The sequence below is a fragment of the Eptesicus fuscus genome, chromosome 6, assembly GCF_027574615.1.
Source record: "Eptesicus fuscus isolate TK198812 chromosome 6, DD_ASM_mEF_20220401, whole genome shotgun sequence".
Taxonomy (NCBI): domain Eukaryota; kingdom Metazoa; phylum Chordata; class Mammalia; order Chiroptera; family Vespertilionidae; genus Eptesicus; species Eptesicus fuscus.
This window is the reverse complement of record NC_072478.1, coordinates 11,730,193-11,752,273: the sequence shown is the minus strand read 5'-3', so window position 1 is coordinate 11,752,273 and position 22,081 is coordinate 11,730,193. Positions and strand designations below refer to the sequence as shown.

The 22,081-nt window shown below is 38.9% G+C and overlaps 1 protein-coding gene across 1 annotated transcript in view; it reads left to right on the top strand.

Annotated features, from left to right (window-relative positions):
- Positions 1-17,222, top strand: part of ADAM28 (ADAM metallopeptidase domain 28) — a gene marked incomplete at its 5' end in the record, with an annotated part of 54,525 nt that extends 37,303 nt beyond the window's left edge. The window contains 10 exons of the mRNA XM_054716799.1: positions 1,020-1,122; positions 5,008-5,167; positions 6,500-6,580; positions 9,228-9,306; positions 12,796-12,904; positions 14,282-14,360; positions 15,022-15,087; positions 15,570-15,635; positions 16,482-16,544; positions 17,099-17,222. Of these exons, the coding sequence (XP_054572774.1) occupies positions 1,020-1,122; positions 5,008-5,167; positions 6,500-6,580; positions 9,228-9,306; positions 12,796-12,904; positions 14,282-14,360; positions 15,022-15,087; positions 15,570-15,635; positions 16,482-16,544; positions 17,099-17,119 (827 nt within the window). The remainder of the gene's footprint in view (positions 1-1,019; positions 1,123-5,007; positions 5,168-6,499; positions 6,581-9,227; positions 9,307-12,795; positions 12,905-14,281; positions 14,361-15,021; positions 15,088-15,569; positions 15,636-16,481; positions 16,545-17,098) is intronic.
- Positions 17,223-22,081: the final 4,859 nt, after the last annotated feature.

Below are 22,081 nucleotides of genomic sequence, written 5' to 3'. Positions count from 1 at the left end.
GCTTAGGAACAATAGGCTATATCATATGGCCTAGGTGTATCGTAGGCTATACTATCCAGGTTTGTGTAAGTAAACTCTATGATATTAACACAACAAGATCACTTAAAGATGCATTTCTCATAATGCATTGCTATTGTTAAGGAATGAATAACTATATGCTAAAATAGCATTTCTCATTATGTTTTTAAATTTATTTTATTTTTCAATTACAGTTTACATTCAACACTATTTTGTATTAGTTTCAGATATACAGTCAAGTGGTTAGAAATTAATGTAATTTACACGGTGGTCCCCCTGATATTTCAAGTGCCCATCTGGCACTGTGCATAGTTATTACAATACTAGAGGCCCAGTGCATGATTGAATCATGCACGTGTAGGGTCCCCTACACACTTTCGCTTTTCGCGGTGGAGCTGGGTGCCTGTCCGCTGGTGCACCAGGCCTTTCAGAAGCCTCTGGCTCGGCGAAGGCTTCTGAAAGGCCTGGTGCCGGAGCAGATAGGCACCCAGCTGCCCCACTTTTGATGGTCCGCGGCTGCTGAGGGGGGCTACCCTGCTGTTGAGAGGTGCAGGGGGCGGGACTCCTGCCCCCTGCGCCTCTCAATGGCCGGCCGCTGAGGGGGGCTGCCGCAGATACCTGGCTACCCTGCCATTGAGAGGCACAGCTGGGTGTCCGCGGCAGGCCCCCTCAGCGGCCGCGGATCTGGCTGTTGAGAGGCACAGGGGGCGGGAGTCCTGCCCCCTGCGCCTCTCAACAGCAGGGTATCCCCCCTCAGTGGCAGCGGATCCGTGCCTCTCAATGGCCAGATAGGCCACCCCAAATCCCGCCCCCCAGCCTCCCGCCGCCCAATCGTGGGCGTAGCAGAGTGATGGTAATTTACATGTTACTCTATTATTAGATAGGATTGTTGACTATATTCCCTATGCTATTGGTTTTATATTCTATTAACCCTTTGCAGCATTGAACTTCCTTTTTGTTCTCTTTGCAAATATGTTCCTACTGATCCTGCCTGGTCCCAGGAACCAAGGTTGCAGATAAGTCATGCTACAGGAGGAACGAAGGTGGGTCAAAGTATGGGTACTGCCACAGAGTGAACGACACACATATTCCCTGTAAAGCAAAGTAAGTGGCCTTCAAACAATACTTTGAACCTTCCTGCTCCACAGACTAGAGAAATTGCTCACTTCCAGCTACATGTTCTGATTTATTCCATTTCAAGAAAAAGTTAATTTGAAAATCATTCATTTGATTTTCATTGAGTGACTATCATGTGCCATGTTTCTAGCTAGGCACTGAGTTAACAAGCGAAATAAGAATTAATGTCTTTTTTCAAGTCCCTCCTGGTGGGTGTTTTAGATGACATTAGGTACAATCACTGTTAAAAAGAATGAATGTTTGAGATGGGACAAGCAAGGTAAATGGTCCTGGTTGGAAAAATGTCCATTGATTTTCCAGGATATTTTAGGTACTTTCTCATCTGATATCTTTCATTATGATTCTAGGGGCACAAATATTTACCTACTCAGAGAAATAATTAATAAGTGCTTGTACAGTTTTATGTAAACTTGCCATGGAATTATATAAAGAAAAATAATGCAGCAAGAGAAAAAATTGACAATTCACCTGAAGAATGTTTTAATCTTATATTGACATTAGTGGCCCGGTGCATGAAATTCGTGCACATTAAAAGGGGATTAGAGGAAATAATTTAATATTGCTATTTGCCTTTTCTCTATAATAGAAGTGTCAGAGATGAAAGAAAATTAGTAAAATATATATGAAAACCTTCCTCCTGTCAGAGTCTGGGGCACACCACGGGACCCAGAGTCAAGTCCCTGCCCACCCACATGCACCTCAAAATCACATGAGATCTAGACCCGGCTGGCCCCCCTGCCATTGGGCTAGATCCAGACCCGGCCAGTCCCACCCTTGTCAACCCCTATCTGGCAGGGGGCGTAGCCTCAGGTCCTCTGGCCCGGTGCCAGGATGGGGGTGTGTGGCCTGAGGTCCCCCAGCCCAGACCAGGGCAGGGGGCATGCCTTGAGGTCCCCCATCTAGCCTTGCTGGGTGGGGGCATGACCTGAGGTCCCCCATCAAGCCCTGCCAGGCAGGGGGGTGCAGCCTCAGGTCCCCCGGTCCAGCACCGGGGGGGGGGGCATAGTCTCAGGTCCCCCATCAAGCCCCACTGACAGGGGGGTGCATCCTCAGGACCCCGTCAAGCCCTGCTGGGTGGAGGGTGTGGCGTGAGTTCCCCCGACCCAGCACTGGGGGTGCACCTTGAGGTCCCCCGGCCTGGCACTGGGGCGGGGGGAGCAGCCTGAGGTCCTCTAGCCCAGCACCAGGACAGGAAGCGCACCTTGAGGTCCCCCGTCAAGCTCTGCCGGTCAGGGGGCATGGCTTCAGGTCCCCTGGCCTGGTGCCGGGGCGGGAGGCATGGCCTGAGGTCCCCTGTCAAGCCCTGCTAGGTGGGGGGCATAGCCTGAGGTCCCCTGTCAAGCCCTGCTGGGTAGGGGGCGCAGCCTGAGGTTCCCTGTCAAGCCCCATGGGGGCCGGGAAGGGTGTAGCCTCAGGTCCCTGCTGATTGCTCGTTAAGGCTCCTTATGGGAACTTGGCCTCAGCTGTGGGTGCAGCCATCTTTGTGACGGAGTGATGGTCAATTAGCATATTCCCTCTTTATTAGATAGGATTATAGAAAAAGCATAGAATATTATATGCAATAAACTTGGTATTTTTCTGTAAGATTTTTTTGATTGTGCAATTTTAAGATGACATTAAAAATTCAAATTATACTAGATTAAACCTCTTGTACCTGCTCCAAATTTTTCACTAAGTAATGTGCAACAAGACGTTAAACAAGATCAGCATTTCTCAAAGTTTTTCTATTAAATACTAATTTTTTTAGATGATAGATATTGCCAAGCAAACTATATTTTGTGTTTTTTGTGTTTTTTTTTAATTTTTCTAAGCCAAATGTATTTTAGACATAGGATAATCTCTTGGGGAGGTTAGGCCTAAAGGATGGACTATCACATTCTGTGCTTTCTCCTTTATAGGAGATCAGGGAAGATTCAAAGGGAGGAAATACGTAAAAGGAAATATTTTTGGGAAAAGAGAGCAATATGTAGTACGAGTGGTAGTGAGTGGGGAAAGAGAGCAGAGTCGTTGCGGTTTTTCATTGACAGCATGTGCATATCCCCTTTTCTTATATCACCATTGCCGAGAACCAATTCCAGTATGTAATAATTGCAAGAGTTTTACCAAAAGGTTGGTGAAGCTTGGGGAGCTCAACAGGGTTGAGTCACATGTAGTTTACCTGTTGGAAGTGGCTACAAAGTATCTCTCCCAAACCTGAATGGTATTGTTAACTGCCAGACAGCTCAGGGCATTTTATTGCCTCCTGTTGGCCAAACACCTGAACAGCTGTAGGCTATTCCCGAAACTGACAATTTCTGTAAACCCTTTGATACCATACCCTTTGAAGTGTATATTTCCACCTTGCTTTGGGACAAATTGTGTTTCATAAAAGCACAGGTCCCTGGTCAAGGAGGAGAGTCTTCTAGCTCCTTCAGCTGGAAGCTCCTCTGACCCCCAATGCCTATCAAAAATATCTTTTGTCCACGGACTCCTTCTTAATCATCTACGTGCAGCCCTTTCTCCAGAATGCTGAACCCTTTGTAAGGCTGGGGAAAAAGAACCCCGGCAACCATCTGTATGAGTGTTGGCTAATTACTACAACTAGAGGCACAAGCATTTCATTCTCCCCACAGGCTGCCTTTCTAGTCATGTTTTAATAGCAACTGATCCCCTGTATCCTAGAATCTTCATTATAAGACTTCCCTTAAGTGGTTCAAGAAAAACAAGTTTGAAGAGGATGCATGCCTTTCTCTACTGCTCACTCATATTTTTCAACAACCACCAAAGACATCAGAAGGATCCGATTCTACCTGCTCTCAGAATACTTTTTCACAGCCCTCCTCTGAATTCTGCATAAAGCAATCATCTGCACTTTTATTGGCGGTGACTTTACTCTCATCAGTGGTAAACACATGGTTTTCTTGAGTGCTGAGCAGTGCCATCTGCCTTTGCAGGGAGATAGTTCTTTCAGTAACCCCACATGAGGATCAACTAAGGCTAAGATTTATATTGATACAACCATCGTGGAAATTATTCTACTGCAATTCATGAAAATAAGTAAGAAAAATTAACTGAAACAATATAGAAATTGACTTCCTAGGTACTCTCCATTATATTAGAAATCCATTCTCTTTATATTTTCTAGCTCTATTATATATGTGATCTCCATTCCCAAGCATTTCTCTTGTTCTGTGTTGGCTTCTTCAGAGCCAGCCATCACTTTCCAATAAGCAAAAATGACAAACAAACAAACAAGAACAACAGAGTAAGGCCACCTTCAAGAATTTGTACTTACTAGTAAGATTCTGCTTCTTTCCCATTGTCCAAAAGTAGCAGCATGGGAATATGGAAAATGTGTTTTTGTTGTTGTTACAGCAACAATATGCCTTCCCATATTCAATGGTGCTATTACTGAGGAATAAGAAAAATCTTATATAATAAAAGGCTAATATGCAAATCGACCAAATGGCAGAACAACCGGTTGCTATGATTTGCACTGACCACCAGGAGGCAGACGCTCAACATAGGAGCTGACTCCTGGTGGTCAGTGTGCTCCTACAGAGGGGGCGCTGCTCAGTCAGAAGCTGCGGTCACGGCTGGAGCCTCCGTGGTGAGCAGGCCTAAGCCATCAGTGGGATATCCCCTGAGGACTCATGGATTGCAAGAGGGTGCAGGCAGGGCTGAGGGACACCCCCCCCCCCCCGAGTGCACAAATTTCATGCACCAGGCCTCTAGTTTTGATATAAAGGAGAACCAGGAGTCTCTGCTATAGGGAGAAATACCATTAGTTCAATGTGGATAGTTGGGAAGCTATCAACTGCAATTTGGGTCCTGGTAATTTAACTGCAGCCCTTTTTGTTTACTTTTCCTTAGTGATGCCACATGTGGGAAGTTGTTCTGTCATGGTGGGTCAGATAATTTGCCCTGGAAAGGACGTATAGTAACTTTCCTGACATGTAAAACATTTGATCCCGAAGACAGCAGTGAAGAAATAGGCATGGTAGCCAATGGAACTAAGTGTGGAAATAAGAAGGTAGGTTGAAATCGTGGCTTTTATTCAAATGTTTTTTTTTAGTTTTAGTTTCCTGTTTAGTTTTTCAAGGACTCCTTGTGTTTCATAGGAGCAGTTTTCAAAGCAATGCTTATGTCATTCATTTACGCCTGCCTGCACGTATTCCTTCAATATTATTTCATCAGTACCTATTATGTGCTTAGCACTAGATTGTTAAATTTTGGTAAGTTTTATTGCCCCTAAATTGGTAAGTTTTCAATGAATGATAGTCTCGCTGATAATAATAAAGAGATTAAAATATTATTTATTTTTATATAAATTATAATTGTTAATATTGCAGAAGATGTGATATTAATTAACATGTTTTCCATAATATTTTTTGTTGGAATGGTTATCTTTTATCATGTGCTATGCTCAGCTCTATTCTAAATATCAGTCTTAAGAGAGGAGGTGGGTTAAGGGGATGACCCCTGAGAAATGAAGTGAAGTAAGAAAATCTTTAAAGAGGACTCTCTAAATATTTTATTTTATATATCTCTATCTCTATCTCTATCTCTATCTCTATATCATCTATATCTATATCTTTGCATCTTTATTGTTGAAAGTATTACATATGTCCCCACTTTCCCCCATTTACCCCATCTAGCCTGCTCCCACTAACTGCCCTAGGCCTTCACCAACTTATTGTCTGTGTCCATGGGATATGCATATATGCATACAAGTTCTTGGTTGATCTCTTCCCACTCACCCACTCTGCCTTCCCTCTAAGATTACGTAGATCCCATCTTCCTATTTTCAAAAGAATGCTGTGATTTCCCTAATGAAAAAGGTAAGTTTAATAATGGTAATAGTGGCTAATAATATAAGACCAAGTTCCAAACAATTTGAAGAACTGATACTGAAGCATCCATCTTATATAAAAACTGCTCTTTGAAATTTTAACCCTGCTATTTTGGCTTCTGTAAACGCATGCTTGCTTAAATAATAAGGAAAATAAGACTACTCCCATTCCAGAGAGGCCATAAACTATGCCCCAGACAGAGTTGTCAGTGCTGACACCAGGCCAGGCCTTGAGATATGGTCTCATGGCCCCTCCCCAGCACATAGGCCTTCTTTCCCAGAAGACCCGGAAGTCTCATTCCAAATTTGGGAGACAAAAGAGCTAGGAAAAGTATAAATAGAAAAGGTTTCCTCCATGGGGTTGCCCAGAATTTGAAAGGCACATTTTTCTCTGGCCCTGCCCTTATAAAATGTAACTCCTTTTCTCTAAGCATGGCTTGGTTTTTTTCCAGTCTTCTGTAACAATACTATTGGACATTAGTGTCAACTTCTTGTTTTTCCCGTCACTTTCAGGTTTGCATTAATGCAGAATGTGTAGATATCGAGAAAGCCTACAAATCGACCAATTGCTCATCTAAGTGCAAAGGACATGCTGTAAGTTTTGAAAATTTTTGCCCAATCTTGCTGAATCTTATGTAATTTTTAGGTCAGTTTTGATTATCTAAAAGAACTAGCTGTATCCAGCCACGCATTGCTGTGGCTTAGTCTGATTAAATAGAAAAGAAAGAAAAGAGAAAGCGCACATTTCTAATATGTTTAATTTTACAGTGCTGTGGGTATACAATATTTTTTGTTGTTCCATTGTCTGTGCAGATATAGAGATTGTCTGGTTTGCCGACTCTAGAACACGCAACATATAATTGTCCATGTGAGAAGCAATCCGTGTCTAGATCTAAACCGCACAATTCTAAAGATTGGCCCTGAGCTTTGTTGATGGTGATTGCAAACGCCAATCGAATTGGGAATTGCAATGTCTTAAATTGAAATGGCATATCCGTTGGAATCATAGGAATGCGAGGAATGAGGACATCTTCACCTTTGAAAGGTCCTGTCAAGATTGTTGCTTCTACGACGTTGCTCATTAATTTTTTTTACTGCAAGCCGCGTGCCATTGCAAAGCTTTGGCTGGTTGATATTTTGCAGCATGATAATTGGCACGCCGAGTTTCAATTGCAGTACATGTGGTGGAATCCCTGGCAGATCGAGTGAATTCAAAAATTCTGTTGGATAACTAACTGCTTCATCTGCTTCCACAACAGTGTTGACAGACTTGTATGTGACTGCCTCACTTTGAATGTTAGACTGAATAATATTGTTAAATTCGTAGACGTCTTTGTTCTTGGCCGCAAGAATAGCTCATTCACTCAGCCAATCGTGATTCTTATAATTGGTTTGAATACTGGAAAATACTTTTTCAACCAATTCTTCTTTTGACACCACTAAATTGCAGAACTTATGAGGCAATGAAATTCGTCCTGAGGTCAGATCAACCGGCACCTTTCCGCTCCCAATTTCTAGCAATTGATGTGAGAATATCTCAGCTGATCGATCGTTTTGCAGCTGGACACGCATATTTGTAATTAATTTTAACGTCTTTACATGTCGCCACAAAGTAGAGTATTTCAGGCAAGCATTTATTTCATCCGCTGGTGTCGATCGAGGAATTACAGGTAATGTTTGCCTGAAATCTCCTGCAAGCAATATTAATGCATTCCCAAATGGTCTGATGTTCCCACGCAAATCTTGCAATGATCAATCAAGAACCTCAAGCGATTTCTTGTGTGCCATTGTGCATTCATCCCAAACAATAAGTTTGCATTTCTGCAATACTTTTGCCATGCCGGATGCTTTCTCAATGTTGCATGTGGGAGTTTAAATGAATTGCATGTTCAATGGCAATTTTAAAGCGGAATGAGCAGTTCTTCCACCTGGTAGCAATGTCGCAGCTATTCCAGACAACGCAAGAGCTAAGGCTATGTCATTGTGGGATCGAATTGCTGCCAGAATCAATCTAATCAGGAATGTTTTACCAGTTCCTCCTGGCGCATCTAAGAAGAAGATTTCTCTAACCCCGTTATTGACAGTTTGCATTATTTGATCATAAATGCCTTTTTGCTCAAGCGTTAGCTTAGGAATATTTGATTGCATATACGACAAAAGATCACCCGTATTTTAATTTTGTTCACGACGCAATTCTACATCGAACGAAGCAGCAGCAGATCGATTCGGTGATGGCATTCCCAATTGATTGAGAACTTTGTTCGCGATTTCTAAGCACAAATCTTCAATCATTATCAACAATGAAATGGAGTCGTAAAATTGGAAATTTGGAAGTCGTAAATGGATTGTAAATCGGAAACATTGAAATGGAATTGTAAAATATTTAGTATAGCATGTGTTGCTTTTACGTCCAACAGATGGCGCTGTTTTTTTTAAAAAAAGCATGTTTTTACCTGTCACAGGTGTGATATCTATATAATAGTAGGTATAAGGTATATAAAAATGCGCATATTAGAATGCAACATTGTGTCAAAATTTCAAAGCAATTGGTGAAGAACTTTTGGAGATTTAAGATTTTGAACAAACGAACATTACATTTTTATTTATATAGATAGATGTTTCAGTAAGTGTGAAAAAAGAAGTCTCTCTTACCCTTTGAGACACCATGGAGGGACCTGGAGGTTATTATGCTAAGCTAAATAAGCCAGTCAGAGAAAGACAAATATCCCATGCTCTCACTTATATGTAGAGTCTAATGAACAAAATAAACTGAAAAACAAAATAGGTCCAGAAACATGGAAGCATGCAGCAGTCTAACATCAGAGGGAAGGAATAAGGCAGGAAGAGACTAACCAAAGAACATATGCATAACCCATGGACATAGACAATAGTGTGGTGAAGGCCTGGAGAGGGTACAGAGCAGACAGAAAGGGGTCAAGGTGGGGAAAGGTTGACATTTGCAATACTTTCATCAATAAAGATTTTTTTTTTTAAAATCCACCAACCCAAAAAATAAAGCTTGTGTTTGTCTAACCCATCACTAGGGTGTTTCAATTAAAAATTTCTTTCAAGAACCTGGTCTATATGAAATTCCTATTATTGATTTGTACGTGCTGTAGATAGCTGAAAGATGCAGAATCGGGGTTATTCCATTTTTTGAATGGACTTAATGGTGGATGGGTGGGCCCTTAGGTCAGTGGTCAGTCTAGTATGGAAACTGACAAGATCATTGATTCCACAGGTGTGTGACCATGAGCTCCAGTGTCAGTGTAAAGAGGGCTGGGCCCCTCCTGACTGTGATGACTCCTCCTTGGTCTTCCGTAGGTAACATTCCATACCTAACCTGAGAAATTGCTTTCTTTTCCAAGCTTTTCTTTCAGATCACAAAAGATTTCATTGCCTCTTTTCTCTCCTCTTGAAATTCCTGTCCTGGAAATAATCCACAATGTTAATCTTCAAAGTTTCCTTAACAGGTTTTTAATCCAATTTTCCTCATCCCTATGCATTTTACTCTACATACAAACAAAGATTTCTTCAAATTTTATATTTGTAATCTTACTTTAACTTCCAAAATTCTCTTGTTTTCTGATTGTTCCATTTTCATGCTAGCCTTGACTTAGAGTATAGATATAACATCCTCATAAAACTCTCTAAGAATATGACAGATTGTTTTTGTAGATTTAATTCTGTGTACTGAATTATCTCGATTTCTTTTTAAAAATGTATTTTTATTGATTTCAGAGAGGAAGGAAAAGAGAGATAGAAACATCAATGATGAGAGAGAATCATTGCTCAGCTGCCTCCTGCATGCCCCTACTGGGGATTGAACCCACAACCCAGGCATGTGCCCTGACCAGTAATCAAATCCTGACCTCCTGTTTCATAGTTTGATGCTCAACCACTGAGCAACACTGGCCAGGCTATCTCTATTTCTTCTGAGTTTGACTATTCTGTTTTTTCACCCTGTCTCTTGGATTTCATTGTGTTATTTTGCTTCAGGGTATGTGATCTTTTGTTACATATAGGATTAGGTCAACTTGAATTAGCTCACATGGATTTTCTTTGCATGAGTGTGTGTGTGTTTGCTGTACCTACTAATAACCTCTCCTGATGGGAGATCTGGCTGTGAGTTCTATCAGGGTGGGAAGCAGCCAAAGTGGGGATCCTCATCTCTAGTTGCTAGGGTGATGAAGAGTACTTTGCCATGAGGAAAGAGGTTTTTATTTCATTTACTTCCTGAGAGAGTTGGTTTTTCTTTGCATTCAATTTCTCCTTGACTCTTCCTTCTCTCTCCGATCTAGTATGGTATCTGCCATTAGCTCTGTGCTGTTTCTCAGGCTCTTATGACCCCATTATTTCTAGAGAGTTCTCTAGAAGGGCTTTGTCTTGAGGCATGAGGCATTCTTGTTCTATATACACAAGGGATGGGGAAGGGCCTGAATAAATCATCTGTCCCAAGTTCAGATCCTCTGTTGACTTCCCAAGAAAAATAGCATCTATCTCTGATGTTTGGGCTAATTATGTTTTTAATTTGTTGATTCTTTCTTAGACTTCCCAAGAAGGAATGACATCTACTTCTGATATTTGGAGCTTTAATCTACTCTGTTTCTGTCCACATAAATCCTTTACTTCCTATATTTTTATAATTCTTTTCATTTTTATGAAGGGTGGAAAGTTTAAGATATTTGAAGTGAAATTATCATCTCTCCTAGAATTCTACTACTGCTGTCTTCATTTATGTGTGTTTACACTTGTGAACTTTTCTTATATATAAAAAAAAATAATCTCATTGACCTGCTAATCTCTGCAATAAGAGAGTAATACCTGTTTGATTTTCTCTTCAAAGCTGTACTTCCTGGTATCTGTGGTTTCTGATTATTATAAGAAAAATGAATATTTTAAATAGCAAAATATTGGAGTTACAGTGATTACTTAGATAAGTAGGTAAAAGAAAAAAGCACTATATAGAACCAAGAATTTTATTTAAACCACTCCCCAACTTACAAGTTCACATGATTTCTTGATTTCTTTTATGTTCATAATTCTTCCAATATAGGGCAAATATCAGTAGAATACTTAGTTGTGTCTCTATTAATTGCCTTATGTCTCAGCTCCTTATTTGCTACTGACAGGAATATAATTTTAAGGTAAGGTGACCAGATTTTAACATTGGTAAAGCGGGACACCATTGACCACCATTGACTGGAGGCAGGGGGAGGTTCTTTTTTTTTTTTTTTAATATATTTTATTGATTTTTTACAGAGAGGAAGAGAGAGGGATAGAGAGTTAGAAACATCAATGAGAGAGAAACATCGATCAGCTGCCTCTTGCACACCCCCTACTGGGGATGTGCCCGCAACCAAGGTACATGCCCTTGACCGGAATCGAACCTGGGACCCTTGAGTCCGCAGGCCAATGCTCTAGCCACTGAGCCAAACCAGTTTTGGCCTGGGAGCGGGGGCGGGGGGGGGGGGGGGGGAGGGTCTTGATTAAAAATTTGGTCTATATTGTAATCGCTTTTGGTTTTTTTAATAACAGGAAATTCACTTCTTAGATCATCGTTGAATTTGCATCCTCTTTTCTTACTCATTATGTTAAAAATCTAAAAAAATAATTTAAAATTATATTATAACTTATTATATACATATTGCTTAAAAACACAGTAAGTAGGTACATAATTACATGAAATTATTATATTGTTAGTTTATAAATTAAATTAATTTGATTGTTATAAAGTAACTATATTTTAAAAATTATTTTAATTTTAATCCTATATTTCTTTCTAAATAATAACAATACTAACTTGTATTATTTTTCCTCTGAATTTGCTGTAATGTAAGTCATGTCATTTTTTGCCGCCACTATAAAATATAAATAATACGAGTACTGTCTGCTAAATTCAAGAAAATGTATGTATTTATGAAATAAATAAATAAATTACTTACCTAAATAATCTGAATAGCTAATTTGTAATGACATCACTTATTTAACTAGCTTACTAGCACGCAGTACGATGTGTATCGTCTGAGAGACAGTTACAAAATGTTTTCGTTGTTGCCAATCCCAAACAATGGCATTGTTCATTAAGTCCCAACAATGGTGGTCGAATTCTAACAACTGATCAACAATGTGAACTTTGATAAGCAGTTCTCAACAATGATTTGTTATTATTAAAGTTTAACATTATAAAATTAACAAAAATAATATAAAACTCATATCCTGGCTAAATAGCCACATGGCCGCCGAAAACCGTATATTCCCTTCCCGTTCTCCCGCCGTTCCCTAGCTTGTCGTGCATTCTTTCCAAAAATCGGGAGTTTTTTAAAACGCCTCAGGACATGGGACAAATTAAAAATTGGGACTGTCCCACCAAAAGCGGGACATCTGGTCACCTTATTTTAAGGCTTCAGTTTCTATTTTCCTGTTTTGTTTCAGCCTTGAGTTTGAAAAATATTTCACTCCTTTTCTGCCATCCCCCTTACTTTATATTCTCTCTAATCTTCCAGTCATTCTTTTTCCAGTTATTACAACCATCATTGCTTCTAATACTTCTCAAGAGTATTTGCTCTACCCATCTCATACAAAATGTTTCATATAGATTTCCCCTTATTTATTCTATCTAAATAATACTTTACTAATCTCAATCAAAATACATCTTCATTTTACTGGCTATGAGAGATTTTCCAGATAGTGCATCTTCTCTAGGGAAAAGGTAGATGGAATTTATGCAAAATGAAGAATAAGGACTAATGTGATATGTACGTATGGATTCTCAGATCCTCACTAAGCCTGGGTCCTCTTTGTTGCAGACTTCTCCATTGTGGTCGGGGTGCTGTTCCCTGTGGCTGTCATACTCGTGGTGTGTGCTGTAGTATTCCGGCACCAAAGCAGCAGAGGAAAGAGGAAGAAAGTCCAGAGGTAGACTTTTATGGGGGGACTTTGGGGCCTCTAATGAACTTTAAATTAAAAGATGTGACCCAAATTCTCAAATTTAAATTTGGTTTACTTCAAATACTTAGAAATAAGTACAGGCCTGGCTGGTGTTCTCAGTGGTTGAAGTTTGACCCAGGAACCAAGAGGGCTCCATCCCCAGTAGGGGGTGTGCAGGGGGGAACTGATCAATGAAGTTTCTCTCTCATCGACATTTCTATCTCTCTATTCCTCTCCCTTCCTCTGTCTCTAAAAAAAAAAATTAATAAAAACATGTATTAAGAAAAAAAACATGTACAAGAAAACAAGTGCAGACACATTTTGCTTGGATCAGAGGCTGGGTACTCCTTTTACTGAGAAAACTTTCACAGTAAGGCCTGTCTTTTTCTCCTGTAATTACTGTATATATATTTAATAATAAGATTAATAACTCCTTATTAAAGATTTTGTAACTCATTATAATAATACAATATATAATCTTTATTGATTATTATCTTTATGATAAACACTTTTAGTAAGTCCTTTTACATACATTATCTTTTTTAATCCTTGCAAGAATATCATGAGGGTAGTAACTATTATTTCTATTCTATAGATGAAAAGATGTTATATATAAATTTTTACAACAATCATGCAAGGACAGGCACTTCAAATTTTACTGATATGGAAACAGAAGCTCAGAGAGGTCAATAAACATGTTCAAAGTTGTACAAAGTAAGTGATGGAGTCTTGATATGCACCAAGATCAGTCAGTCTTTAGAAAATGGTCTTGGCCCTACAACATCTTTCTTGCATTTTCAAAAAAACTAACTATTTATCTAAAATGCGCTATTAATAAATAGTGAAGGAATAAAACAAATCATTAATTAGATGGCGTGATTTAGATAAAAGTTGTATTCCACACCATCATTATTAGGATTCAGGGCTCTGCAAGAGAATAAAAAAGAAAATCAGCCCTAGCCAGTTTGGCTCAGTGGATAGAGCATCTGCCTGCGGACTGAAGGGTCCTGAGTTCGATTCCGGTCAAGGGCATGTACCTTGGTTGTGGGTACATCCCCAGTAGGGGGTGTGCAGGAGGCTGCTGATCAATGTTTCTCTCTCATCGATGCTTCTAACTCTCTATCCCTCTCCCTTCCTCTCTGTACAAAATCAATAAAATATTTTTTTTTTTAAAGAAAATCAGTGGTGGTAATGATGAATTACAGAACACAGAAACCTGAAGAACATCCTAGGGAGCAGGTGAAAACCCAGTCATTCACCAATTGTGGCACAACAGGCAAAGGAAATTGGCAGATTTATCGTGAGTTTCCCCCTAATGGCGAACAAACTGCTTGGTCAATTTGTATGCTATCCTTTCACCTACAGGTCACTGTCTGCCCCTGGCACCAGGCCATCCAGAGAGAAAAGGAAACCACAGACAATGAAGGCTCTTCATTGCAAAGAGGTGAATCATAGTCTGTACTGTCTTTGCTATGGACCCCAGTTTGTGATTTTCTCCCTCTCTCGTGCTGACCACCTATCTATCATTTCTACTCATCAGTGTTTTATGAATGTATGACACTTCTGAGTATGCAGCAATGATTGTGGGCTCTGTAACTACACATTCAGAAAGTTGTCCTCTGCCTTTGGTTAAATGCAAAGGTCTCCCTAAAATGCAAAAACTCAGAGGCTGCTTTGCTGGGATTCACAAAATGCAAACAGAATAAGAGAACAAGGAGGGCAGATGTCAGATTTCTCTCTCTCTCTTTCTTGATTTCTTATTCCTTTAAAAATATCCCAGTAAAGAAAATAATGTGTGTATTTGTATGACCATATATGTAATATGTATAATTCCTAATGCCTTGGTTGTGACCTGCAAGTTTAGAAATTTTAGTAGAAGTTGGTTAGTGATAATGACATTGTTAATAATGTTTTTGATGGAGACTTACCAATCTCTGATAGCTCAGGACATAGCAGAATGCAGCAGCTGGAACATGGTGATTTTTCCATCTGGTCTTTTGGCGTCATCATAGTCTTGGTCTCCAATGCTTTGAAAGGATTGCTTATTTGGAAGATGAACATAGGAAACTGATTAATTCATTTAAAAAATTTTTTTTTCTTTTTAGAAAAGTCAGATGAAGCTTCATGCCCCTGACCTGCCAGTGGATGGCAGTGAGCCTCCAGCTTCTTTTGTGAGTTAGCAATTTCTCTTAAATCACTTCCAGTCAAACCTTAAGGAAGTAGTAGTGAAAGACATAACCCACAATGCCCAATTGTTTCTTTAGAAGGATGTTGAAATCTGTGTGAATGTAATATAAAGTATATATTCTTTACACAACATTTTGAAAATGTCAAATCTGAGAATGTGTACCTGTCCATTATACTCCTAAATTTAACTGTTAAACCAGATTTAGCAGGTCTATAAAACTGATAACTCATTACAGGAAGAGTGACAATCTGCTTCATAGAATGGCCTCCCAGTCATATGTCTACTGGCATTGGACTTATTTTTTCAATTGGATGTGTACGCCTAAATGAAAACAATTGAACTTACAGGTTTAGAATATTCTCATGGGTAAAGTCACAAATTCTCTGAAAATTATTTCTGAAAATAATTTAAGCCTTTCCATTAAGTGCATTTCAACCTTTGAATTTTTTTTTAACCTCTTACTAGCTAATTACAAAGACAGATTTTCCACCACCTCGGATTTCTACTTCCGTGTCATATTCTTCCTTCCTTGTAAGTATCAATTGATCCCCAGTGATCTTTAAAATGTCTCTTGTGCCAATGTGAATAGTATCTCTAAATCTATGGGTTATTTATCAAGATATGTGCTCCCTAGGCTAATCTGAGGTAGCGTAGCAAGTTCTAATTATTATCTATAAATTATTATGAGTATTAATTTATTATTATTAAAAACAATTCTGTTATATAATTGTTAAATGATCAATAGTTCTGCTATAGAAGGCAAACTGTCTCCCTCAAAGGACAGTGTCTAGATGTTGATTTTGAGGATGTAAAATTTAATAATAAAATATATTTACTTTTTTATTTGTTGTAAATAGAATAAAGCCTATGTTAGTCATAGTTTCTATAGGAGGTAGGGGATGGAAAACAGACCACATACAGGCCAACATCAAATCAAAGTCAGGCACTCATGAAGTAAAAGGTAGAATTCATTCACTCAAATATTTACTGAGCATATTTCCTCCTACTTGATGCTCTGCTGTGGGTAAATGAAAAAACTAAAACTTAAGGTATTTTTTTAAAGAAATTTTACAATTTTAGTAGGAAAATAACTCAAATATATATGAAGCACTTATTTGCTTATATATTATTTATGTCAAAGCTGGTGATCCGGATGAAAAGAATATGGTGAGGGGGAAATGAATGGGGTCAGGGTGGTGAAAACAGAAAGAGGATCCATTGACTAAGTAGCTGGAATTTGAACTGGAATTTGAGAGTTAGGTAGAATTTAAATGAGTGCTGACGAAGTCAGGAATGATTAAAAAAAAGTAAGTATAGCTAAGATGGGAAATGCATAGCATTTCTAAAGTCTTACCATTATTTTTGTCCATAATATAGCATGAAGAAACAAAGGTCCTTTCCTCTACTGTTTTCTTGGATAAGCCAATGGCTATACCTAAGGTATGAGATCCATAGCTAAACTATTATAATCGTGTAACACTTCTGGTATCAAGGAGAGAATAGCCATATCTCCCTAGAAGATGTTCACTAAGAATAATATCTGTATAATTATAGGATGGGTGCTAGCATATGTCTTCCTTCTGAGTTTGCCCAATAACCAAGAGGGAAAAGATGGATGTGTCTTAGCTATGAAGTGATGATGATCTCAATATTATTCATTCTCTCAGAAATATTCCCCAGGGATATTGAGATTGTGGAAGTATCCATAGAATAATAATCACCTAGTATCTCAAAACTTTTCTCCTGATTCCCCTCACATCTCCATATTATGCTAATTAGCTAGATGGGTATTTGCATCCCAGTGTGGTATTTTTCTTACCTTCTTTCCTTACACTCCCATTTTTCCACTCCTTCCCTGTGATATATCAAATAGTCCATAAAGTAGGAAGTACAACTACAGATAATTAATTTTAATTTCTTCATATTTCAAAATTATGAGGTCTATACATTCTTTTAGGAAAAAGTTGATCATTTAAGTGTATTGTCTTTTTTAGGGCTCCAATCCAAATGTCTGAAGCACCGGCAAAGCAAGGATCGATGGGTAAATGATCAACTTGAAAGGTGGGACAATCTGGATACAGGAGAAATATATGGACTAGCTCATGACTATTTGCTCTTGATACCCAAAGAGGTTAACATTTCTTGATTCATGTTATACTTTGAAGACATGAAATAAAATTTTTGAGATGTACGTTTGAGAACCTTTGAATTTAAAATTTATATTCTCCATAGGGAAGGAAGATGATTCTACAGATACAGCTATGAAGAGAACTGGGAAGGATGGGAGAAAATAGTACATTTATCATTAGAAGACTAACAACAACTAAATTGTTTTAACTATTAACCTGTCAAATTAGAACCCTTTCTTAAGAAGAAAAAGTATATAAACATTTTCTGATTTATATAATATCTTCCCCAGATTATCTTCTATAATCCATATTAGCTGTGTAGTTTGAGGTTTACTACAATTGAATAAACTTTACTAATAAAAATATTTTTCATAGAAATTTGTATAATTTAGTTACTGGCAAGGTTAAAGTGAGCTTCACTTTCTAAGTAAAGAACTTTCAGTTAAATAAAAAAAAAAAATTAGAGGTTCTAAACTGGTAGCCTTCCAGACATGTATGAATTGCAGATTTATTCTTATTGGACCTGAATAATTTGGGCCACAAAGTATTTTTAAGTGTTTGGAATTTACTGCCAATATTTAAAAGTTGGGACATCTTGTATAAACATCCAAATTTCCAGCTTATTAAAAGTAATCAAATGGTCTGTCAACACTAATCACAGGCTCATAACAACCATCTGCTTAGTTGGCTGGTGATGGAGCAAACATTGTTGGTTGCCTGCCAAATATCCCTCTTCTTTCTTGTTTCCATAACAGCCAATTTGTTCAGTTGTCCATGTTTTAAAAGAATAATTCCAACTCACCCTAATGGGTAAATCTCTACTATTCTAAGTCAACATAAGAATCTAATCTCCCTTACTGGTGGTTGATTTGGAGGTGAGTGTAAGCTCCCCTTGTTTTAGCCAGTGAGACAAGAGAGGAGATATGCTGGGGAATTTCTGGGAAAGATCTCCTCGTTCCTCCTTCTGGATGTTGGCATCTGGATATCCTGTCTGGTAGTGTCGCAGCCATGTTGCAACTATGAGGGAAAGGCTGATATACAGAACAAGGTAGAGCAGAAAGATTAAAAGAATAAAGCCTGGTCTTTTCATAATATTAGAGGCCCGGTGCACGAAATTCATGCACAGGGGGGGGTGTCCCTCAGCCCAGCCTGCACCTTCTCCAATCTGGGACCCCTTGTGGGATGTCCGACTGCCCGTTCAGGCCCGATCCCAGTAGGATCGGGCCTGAACGGGCAGTCGGACATCCCTCTCACAATCCAGGACTGCTGGCTCACAACTGCTCACCTGCCTGCCTTCCTGATTGCCCCTAACCACTTCTGCCTGCAAGCCTGATCACCCCCTAACCACTCCCCTGCCAGCCTGATTGAGGCCTAACTGCTCCCATGCCAGCCTGTTTGCCCCTAACTGCCCTCCCCTGCAGGCCTGGTCCCCTCCAACTGCTCTCCCCTGCAGGCCTGGTCACCCCTAACTGCCCTCCCCTGCAGGCTTAATGGCCACCAACTGCCCTCCCTTGCAAACCTGGTCCCTCCCAACTGCCCTCCTCTGCTGGCCTGATCACCCACAACTGCCCTCCCTTGCAGGCCTGGTCTCTCCCAACTGCCCTCCCCTGCTGGCCATCTTGTGGTGGCCATCTTGTGTCCACATGGGGGTAGCCATCTTTGACCACATGGGGGCAGTCATCTTGTGTGTTGGAGTGATGGTCAATTTGCATATTACTCTTTTATTAGATAGGATTATTGAAGTGGTAGATTAGTAACTGCTGGAGTCACCCCATACTTTGTTGGGACTTCCTATTTATATGATCAATAAAATTTCTTATTGTTTAAGCAATTTCAAGTGGAATTTTCTCTTACTTGCAACAGAAGTCATCTCAACTAAGAAAATAGCTGCTCCATTATTAGGGCCCATACTTTCCACTTCATCAATACTGTTGCATATTTTTTTATACTTGGCCTGCTGTACCCATTTGGAGCACAGATCTGCCCTTATTGGCCTTCCTTTCCAGGATGGATTTTGCCCACAAGAAGCTCATTTGCCCTTGCAGTGTGAATTTCTAGATAAGTCCATTCTGGCCTCAAAAGTGAAGCTCAATCCCCAGCAATCCCAGAGTCCATCTGTCAGATCATTGTCATTGTAGCAGCCTTTCTTTCCATGTGAGAGTTTACTCAAGAACACATTAAACATATTGCTTTATCTGCAGTGTGAGGTTTCAGAAGACCCTGCCCTAAACCAGAAATAAATTCCTATTTTCAGCAAAGCCATAATCTTACTTGTGATCGATCTATTAATCTTCGCTGGTTTTTGTTGTTGTTATTTGTTTTGTTTTCATTCCTGTCCCTGTCTCATTCTTTTTTAAGATTGATAAAATGGGAATCTTGAACCTATGAATTTTCAACCAGCCACCTACATAACCTGAGCTAGACGTAAAACATATGCTCTAAGGAAGTGGCACTCAGACATTCCTATAGATTCTGAAATGATGGCACTAGGTCCTTGATGTTTATGGAGATGGAAGACAGGAGGATGACAGAAAAAGCATTCTCTTTTCCTAAGGCTTTGAACTGAAGCCTTACAAAGTTTCCTGGTGGGATGAACTGTAGCCCAGTTTAGACAGTTTAAAGCAAAGACTTTGATTTCACAGTCCTGTTTCCAAATTAGATCTGCAACATACTAACTTGAAGAGAATTCTACTAATATGACATTTAACCACCTCATGTATGCAACCAAATCTTTTTTTATAATTAAGTGTTATTACCTTCTCTACTTTTTAAAAATTGTAACAGATTAAACTGTGGTCTTTTCTAGGTACTCTAGGACGGGTATACCATGGGGTATCTCTAAATACTCCTTAGCACTTCAACCAGTTACTGCCTTTTATGACTTTGGGAATGCTTTTAACATACTTCAGTATGAAATCCTGAAGTATGCATGAAAAGGAGAGCAAGCTTTAGCTGCAATCAGGATGGAGCTATGCTATTATTTAAGTTGGTAATAATGACACCTATGTGGTAAAGAATTGAGGGTGACCTCTGGCTAGCAGCCAGTGAGAAAGTGAACACTAGTCCAACAACCCTCAAGGATCTAATTCTGCCAACATCCATTGAATGAGCTCTCATTCCTGTTGGATCTTGACTGACTCCTTGGGAGAGAAACTGAAGCAGAAGACTCAGCTAAATTTCGTCCACATTCTACAAGTACAAAAACCATGAGATAAAAACTATGTTTTCTTTTAAGTTGCTCTGGTTTGCGGAAATTTGTTGTACAGGAAATGATAACTTCTACAAATGGGGTAGAGTTCAAATGCTTCAAATATTCCAGACTGGTTTACATAGACTTAACTACTATATTTAATAGGATTTGCATCATCTCAAAAAATGTTTTTCTTTCTTCATATTCTCTTTCATTTATTCCTTCCTCTTTTTTATGAGTACTGATTATCTGCTTGGAATCACTGATATCCAGTCTCTCAAATATCATGTTCTTTCTCACTTTTGTTTACCTATTTTTGGGGGCATTTTTTGACGAGTTCCTTAATTTTAGCTGCAAAGTTTTTGATTTTATGTTCAATACTGTCAATGCTCATTTTGTACTAATTTTAAGGCATTTTATAATGTTTCTCATCTTTGTTTAGTAACATTCTTTTCTTTTCTCACATTAGTTTTATAAAGGCCTTCCAATTAACTTTTTTCCTTTTGTTTCCACAATTTTACTTCTAAAATGAAATTAGCAAAGCAAATTTGGTCTAAACTTTATTAGTGTGTCTCAAAGGAACTATTTTTCCCAAATGATATCTTCCTCAGCCATTTGAGTACTATGCTCCTGATCACTCAGCAACACAAGTATTGCCAGGTGGCTAACCTTTGTGTTTTAAAAGTTTTATTTTAACCTGTAAAATATTCTCACATTTTATATATTTGATGATATAGGCTAACCCCTGAGCTAAAGAACTTTGGTACACTAGCATTCTGAGTGTAATATAGGAAGAGGTGGGTTCATAAATAAATCTTGCATATTCTTCTCTGCCCAGATTGTTTTTTTTCTTTGTAGGCTAGATCTGTCTACCAGGGCCAGACAAGGAGTGGCTTAGTCTCGTTGGTGATTCTGAGATCCACCTCATCAGGAAAGCTCCTGACTCATTAAAGGGAAAGTCTCAAACAATATAATTTGCAACCATCTTGGCACATTTGCTCTTGAATTTCCCTAGTCTTTTCTGCTGCTTCTAGAAAAAGACCTTTATTTGGTAATGACCACTTTAGACACTGCTTAACAATTAGCCTGGGTTGTTTGCTATGTTGCTCAATTAATACTATTACTCTTATTACTAAGCTAAGTAAGTGAGAGTGTCATGAACACTTAATCTCTAAGCAGAGGAAAATGATGGTATGTAATTCATGAAGGCATTGAACTCTTTTTCTCTCACACTTAGTATTGAAACTTATATCCTATTTTTAAAATAAATTAAAATAATATATTATATGCCTTGGCCCAGTAGCTCAGTTGGTTAGAACATCATCCCAATATGCTATGGGCTATGGTTGCAGGTTTGACCCCTGGTCAGGGCACATCCAAGAATCAACCAATGAATGCATAAAAAGTGGAACAACAAATTGATGTTTCTCTGTGTGTGTGTGTCTCTCTCTCTTCCTCTCTATCTAAAATCAATTTTTAAAAAGTTAAAAAAAGAATATATTGTGGTAAGAGCACAACATTGGATCTACCCTTTTAATAGATTTTAAGTGTACAATACAATATTGACATATATAGGCACAATGTATACAGCAGATCTCTAATCTTGTTCACCTTGAATAAATAAAATGCTATACCCTTTGAGTAACAAATCCCCATTT